This window comes from Alligator sinensis, unplaced genomic scaffold (genome assembly GCF_000455745.1).
Source record: "Alligator sinensis unplaced genomic scaffold, ASM45574v1 scaffold647_2, whole genome shotgun sequence".
Taxonomy (NCBI): domain Eukaryota; kingdom Metazoa; phylum Chordata; order Crocodylia; family Alligatoridae; genus Alligator; species Alligator sinensis.
The window spans coordinates 3,311,285-3,317,929 of NW_005841832.1; the positions used below are offsets into that span (position 1 = coordinate 3,311,285).

At 59.2% G+C, this 6,645-nt stretch overlaps 1 protein-coding gene across 1 annotated transcript in view; it reads left to right on the forward strand.

The window, feature by feature from the left end:
• The window catches only part of PLEKHA4 (pleckstrin homology domain containing A4), a 21,941-nt gene that overhangs the window by 3,018 nt on the left and 12,278 nt on the right, over positions 1-6,645 (forward strand). Inside the window, exons 2-8 of the mRNA XM_025192312.1 lie at positions 3,998-4,101; positions 4,694-4,798; positions 5,071-5,143; positions 5,310-5,407; positions 5,854-5,969; positions 6,132-6,425; positions 6,612-6,642. Coding sequence (XP_025048097.1) covers positions 3,998-4,101; positions 4,694-4,798; positions 5,071-5,143; positions 5,310-5,407; positions 5,854-5,969; positions 6,132-6,425; positions 6,612-6,642 — 821 coding nt within the window. The remainder of the gene's footprint in view (positions 1-3,997; positions 4,102-4,693; positions 4,799-5,070; positions 5,144-5,309; positions 5,408-5,853; positions 5,970-6,131; positions 6,426-6,611; positions 6,643-6,645) is intronic.

Sequence of the window (6,645 nt, forward strand, 5' to 3'; positions counted from 1 at the left end):
GTACTTTCACTTTTCAGTGGCGTTTTCTTTTACACCCACATTTCCATGTATCTAGCTTCTCTTTTGCTTCCTCATGCCATAGAGTTGTGATGTAGCAGACTGGGTGGGACTAGGAGCCAGGACCTCCTGGGTTCTATCCCCAGCTCTGCAGTACTGGCAGCCTCATCATGTCAAAAATCATGAGAAACTCTTAAAAATTAAGAGATTTAGAATGTAAATCATGAGATGCTATTTTTGAACTGTGTATGTTTGGGGAGGGTGTTATTTGTGAAGGTGTGGGGGGCTGTTGGTGTGTGGGGGGTTTGGAGCCCTGGCAGGATGTGCAGTACTGTGGGTCAGGAGTGAGAGGCAGCAGCAGGACTGGGGGGGGCAGGCTGTGGCTTGGAAGTGAGGGACAGACAAACATGGACGGACAGCTGCCCATGGCTCTGTTGTACGATTCACCCTGGCCCTGGGACCCCATTCACCCCAGCACCTGCCAGGCCTGCCCCACTCCCTCCCGTTGATCTGCCCCCACACCTTTCCCTCTCCCCCTGCCCCTTCCCCTCCACGAAATTACCAGCTTGGTGCTCTCTACACATCAGAAGAAAAATCCCAAGATTTGATCTCTGTATCAGGAGATCATGAGTCCATTTGACTTGGAAATCAAGACTTGTACTTTTTTCATGAAAGTTGGCATTACTGACTCTGGGAGAGCAGTGTGGGGCCAGCAGTGAGTTAATGGCAGGGTGGCAGGGGCCAGGACACTGGGGTTCTATGTAGGAGTTGCTTCCTGCTCTGTGAAATCAGGCAACCTCAGTTGTCCTCATCGCTGACCTATAGCAGGGGCCTCCAGGCCAGGGATGCTGTCCCTGAATCTCGATGTGATGGGGAGGGGGTCCCTGAGGTCCAGAGGCATAGCATCACCCTTTCCTTCTCCCCTCAAAGCCTGGCTGGAGAGTGCTAGGGCTAGAAAATCCTGAGGGCATTCAGCCACTGGGAGGCACCAGCTGTGCAGGGCTTAAGATGAGAAGGGGCAGTCACTGGGGAAGATGGGACTGCACCAGCTGGACAGCTCATCACCGCCACTCTGGAAACAGAACCCAGGCATCCAGGCTCCCAACCCCCGCCCTGCTCTAGCCCACCAGCCTCCCTCCCCTCCTAGGAGTCTCAACTCCCAGCCCTCTTTGCTCTGACCCATAGCCCCTACTCCCCCTCCAGAGCTGGGGTCCCAACTCCCAGCCTCCATTGCTCTAACCATTAGCCTCCGCTCCTGGCCTAAGCCCTCCGCCCATCTTGGTGTATGTGTCCGTGGGAGGAGACAGAGCTGAAATTCAATCTCTCAGCTCAGGCCTTGCCCCGGAGATCTGGGTACTGGCTCCTGGCTGGGGTGGGGGGCACAGCTGAGAGAGAGAGCCTGGGGTAGAAAGATAGAGGGGTGTGCATGAGGATGGATAGACAGATAGAGGAGGTGGATGGAGACAGAGTTAGATAGAGGGGTTTATTGGGAAGGATGGATGGATAGAGAGAGAGAGGGAGAGAGGAGGTATAATAAATAGAGGGAGCGTGGCAGAGAGATAGAGCTGAAGAGAGATCAGTAAGGGGGGGTCTGTGGGGACGGATAGATAGACAGACAGACGCAGTGAGGTGTGTGTGAAAAGGAGCCGGGCCGGGCCAGGGTGCATTCACAGGGACAGACGGACACACTTTGTTCAGTGCAGGGGAGGGAGACGGGGAGTCAAGGGGACGTGGGAAGAAGGAGACAGCAGGTGGGACAGAGGCAGAGGGGGCAGAGGTGGTGGAGATCAGTGGTACCCATGGGGCGGCACTGAGAATCATCCCCCTTCCCCACTCCTACCCCCAGCTCTGGCCAGAGCGGCCCCAGGACACCAGGTAAGAGCCAGGCCTATCAGGGTCCCTGCATACCCCCTGGGGCTTCTGGGGTGGGTTTTCCCTCCTGGTATATCGCTAGCTTCCTGGGGTGGTGGGGACAATGTGCATGAGGAGAAAAAAACCCAGGTGTCCAGGTTCCCTGTCCTTCCATCATGCTCTGACCCCCCAGACCCTACTCCCCTCCCCAAGCTGGGAAAAAACTCAGGAGTCCTGGCTCCCAGCCCCCATCCCAGCTCTAACCCACTAGATCCCACTCCCCACTTAGAGCTGAGACAGAACCCAGGGGTCCTGGCTCCCAGCCTCACCCCCCGCCATGTTCCCCCACTAGACCCCAGTTCAGTTTCAGAGCTAGATGGGGGTTGCCTGGCCCTCCTGCCCCAGTAAAGCTGGCAGTCAGGGGAGGAGGCTGTTGCTGGGGGCCGGGGGGTGATGGGGGGAGCAGGAACTGAGGGAGGCAGAAACTGATTTGCACTGTGTGGAGTAGCAGTGAGGCCAGCTGAGAGTAGCCATCGGGGAAGAGGAATGGGACAGGAGAACTGGGGGTTGAGGGGAGAAAGGAACCCAGACATCTTGGCTCCCAGTCCTTCCCCCAACCATACTATAGCCCCCTTCCTGTAGTGGGAGAGAACCCAGGAGTCCTGGCTCTCTGCCCTGGCTGCTAAAACCCAGCAGATGCCACTACCCTCCTGGAGCTGAGATAAAGACTCAGGTGTCCAGGTCTCCAGCCCCTTACTGTAACCCACCATGCCTCAGACCCCTCAGAGCTGGGGGGGTGCCTAGGTTGTGGGCAAGGGTCTGAGTAGGGCTGCAGCTGCCCCTGGGAGGGGCTGGGGAGTTTCTCATGCCCTGGATTCCATCTGTGCATCTAAATAGACCAATGCTGCAAGCTTCCCCATAACAGTGCCCTCAGCCAGGATTCCCCCAGTTCTGTGAGGCCCCCCGCACATACACACACAGTACAACCCCCCACTTAGAACCCTGCTGCTGTGATCTTTCCCCCCCAGCAGTGCCCACCCCCATCTGCTGCTGTGAGCTTTTCCACAGCAGTGCACCCATGTCAGGGAAGGAGTTAAGTCCAGACCCTCGGTGGGTCCCTGACGGGGTGGGTCTGTGACAGATGAGGAATGCCTGTCTCCATGCTCACCCCCGCAGGCAGCTGGCCCTGGGGTCACAGCTGGCGTGCCTGAATGCCAGCCCGTCCTGGAACAAAGACAGAGGCTCTCTTGTTGCCTCTCCCCTCCCCAAGCCTAACTCCATACCCACCCACCTCCGCCACACCCTGGTGGTTGCAGGGCCCTTCTCTGGCATGCACTGAGTTGAGCAGCCTCAGCTCCCTGCCTGAGTGAATGAGCTTGTAGTAAGGGAGGGGCAGGGGGCAATTTGAGATTCTGGGATATACTGGGGAACGGGGCCGTGGCTCAGTGCTGGTTCCCAGGGCTGGGATATAGGGAAGATGGGGCTGTGTCTTGCTGCTGGGGTCCCACAGTTGGGATATAGCAGGGGACAGGGCTGTGTCTTAGTGCTGGGTCTCAGAGCTGAAATATAGCGAGGGATAGGACCATGTTTCCGTGCTGGGTCCCAGGCCTGCAATATAGTGGGGGATGAGGCTGTGTCTTGGTGCTGGGTCCCAGGGCTGGAATATACCAGGGACAGGGCCATGTCTTAGTGCTGGGGGTCCTGGGGTAGGTCTGGGTTTGTCAAGGAGTCTGCTGGGCCCCTCTCTGCCCCGGCACATGATCCCCAGCCCTCCCCCCATTTACATTCCCCACCCCCATGGTGTCCTGGGGTGCCTGCTTCCTCCACCCCCTACAAGTCACACTGCACAGATGAATGGGCCATTCAGGCCCTATCGCCCTTGAGGGTGGCAGGAACACTGTGCCCTACCCTGTGCCTGCCTTGTTCCCTGCCCACGCACAATCCTGACCTCTGTGCCCCGTGTCAGGATAGATACCAGGCTGTCTGCTTGTTGGGCGCTTCAAGTTTCTCCACAGCAGTGCCCCCAGCTGGAGACTCCACCAGTGCTGTGAGCTTCACTACATCAGTGCCCCTAGCTGGGGAAGCCAGTGTGTTGAACTTGCTTGCAGTAGTGCCCTGATCCATCTCCCCGCCGGGTGCTCTCTTCCAGGGTCAAGCCAGCTGGGCACCATGTCTGACGGGGAGCGGCCTCGGAGTGGCCTCAGCCAGGCCAGCAGCGTCCTCACCATCTCCTCTGTTACCCTGGGTGCCAAGGTGCGTGGGGCAGGGCAAGGGGCACCTTGCACTTTCCCAGGCTGGGGGCACAGTTGTGGTGGTGGAGTGGGGGCGTCTGCAGCCTCTGGAGCCCAAGAGGGGACTGTTACCCCTCGCAAGCCAGAGATGCCTGTCCCCAACTCATGTCCCGTTCCTCAGGTCTTCCCTCTCCCCTATAGCTGGGTAAAAAGCCTCTGCCCTATTTGCTCCCCCTGTGCCAGCCCATGCCCCTCTGGGGCTGGGGGTGAGGTTGGTGCCACCTAGTGAGAGGTGCACACATGCGTGTGCACACACACATAGTGGTGTGTGTGTGTGTGTATGCCCCTGAATAGGGGGTGTGTATACACACACAAGCCTCCTAGTAGTGTGTGAATGTGTGTATGTGTCCTCTAATAGTGTGTATGTGTGTGTGTGTGTCTGTGCATACGCACACACGTTTACATGCCCCCTAGTGGTGTGTGTGCCCCCCCTAATGGGGGTCTGTGTATACCTCCTAGTGCTTGTGTGTGTGTGTCCCCCAATGGTGTGTGTGTATGGGGGGAGGGCGGGGAGGGTTGATTCACCTATTAACCCCTTGTTGCCCACCTCCTAGCCGATCCGCTCTGTGCGAAGGGTCCACACCTTTGGGAAGAGGGGGAACTCCATCAAGAGGGATCCTAACTCTCCCGTGGTCATTCGGGGCTGGCTGTACAAGCAGGTATGTGAGGGGAGTGACTGGGGGAGGGGAAGTGGGATATGGGGGTGGTAATTTAAGGGGGCTGGTGAGTCAGAGGGCTTTATGGGTGCAAGTAGGGCAGGGAAGATGAGTAGGTGGGGGCAGGGGTCAGGGGTAGGAAGGGAAAGGAGGCTGGGGGGGCACGGGGTTCTCCTAAAGGGGTTGGTGAGGGGCAAAGGAGGGGCAAAGGCACTTCTCCTGGGGGTGTTCCCCAGGCCTGCGGCTCACCCAGGCATCCTGGCTGCTCCTTCCAGGACAGCTCTGGCCTCAAGCTTTGGAAGCGCCGTTGGTTTGTCCTGTCTAATTACTGCCTCTTCTATTACCGAGGTAACGTGCCCCCCCTCCCCAAGGAGGGAGGGCACCCCCAAGCAGGGGGCACTGTGGGGGTAGGACCTGGCAGGGATGGGGGCTGTATCCCCAGCAGGGGGTGCTGTGGGGGGCTCTGAGGCAGTACATCACATCCTACTTATGCATTTCCTTTGGGGTCCCTCAGACAGCAGGGAGGAGATGGTCTTGGGCAGCATCCTCCTGCCCAGCTATGAGATCCAGATTCTTCCGAAGGAGGCCAAAAACCGGCGCTTCACCTTCAAGGTCAGTTTAATTGGGCGGGGGGCGGGTCCTGTCCTGAGCCCCAGCTTGAGCATGCCTCTGGGGATCCCCAGTTTTAAGAGACCTGGACACCTGGGCTCTTTCCCAGATCTGGAAGGACAGTGGCATTTGCTGGGTTAGAGCAGGGTGGGGCCAGAAGCCAGGACTCCTGGGTTTTTTCCCAGCTCTGGGAAGGGAATGAGGCCTGGTGGGTTAGGGTGGAGCTGGGGGCCAGGATGCCTGGGTTCTTTCTCAGCTCTGGGAGGAGACCTGGGGCTAGTGGCTTTGGAACAGTTGTGAGGCTGGGAGCCAGGACACCTGGGTTATTTCCAGGTCTGGTATGGCAGTGGGGTCTGCTGGATTAGGGTGTGGGGGTAAGAGCCCTGCCCCAGGGGTCTGGCTAGCACAGCCCCTGTTAACCAACCTGCTCCCCTCACATTGTATCCCAGGCAGAGCACCCCGGCATGCGGACATACCACTTCAGCGCTGACACCCAGGAGGACATGAACGGCTGGGTCCGCGCCATGAGCCAGTCGGCAGCAGCAGAGAGCGACCGCAGCACCTTGTAGGGCAGGGAGGCCTGAAGGGGTAGAACAGGGGGCTGAGAGCCAGGACACCTGGGTTCTCTCTCCAGCTCCGGGAGGGGAGTGAGGTCCAGCGGGTTAGAGTGGATGTGGGGGTTCGCTGATGCCTGCATTGTCTGTTGAACATTCCCTCCTTCTGGCAGGAGCTGGGCCCCTGCTCTGCCCATGCCTGTGCACCCCCAGGACAGGCTGTATGCCAGCTTCGAGGACATCACGCGGGCCGTGCCACCTCAGGCCCTGGCACCTGCCCCAAGCGCGGAGTCCCTAGAGATCGCCCGGCTGGCAGAGCCCCAGGACAGGGTCCACTCGTCCTCAGAGAGCCTGCCCCCAACTGGCCACGGGGAAAATGGTGATGGGGGGTCTGTGCACAGCGCCACGGCTGGGCCCCCCAGCCCCACCAACGGGGAATGGGGCAGAGGGGAGACAGCTGGGCAGAGGTGAGAGACACCAGCCCTGGACTGGGCCTCCGGAGGTGGGGGACAGGGTGCATTGTGCTGAGGGGCTATGGGGCAGGCTCTGGCTGGGGAGGGGGCTCCTGGCTGCTCTAGCAGGGGGCACTGTGGGAAGCGGGAGACACTTTTTACCCCTATTGACCCTTTCTTTTCTCTTTCTCCTCTCCCCAGCTCGCTCTGCTCCCAGAGCCTGCCAGGCCAGGCA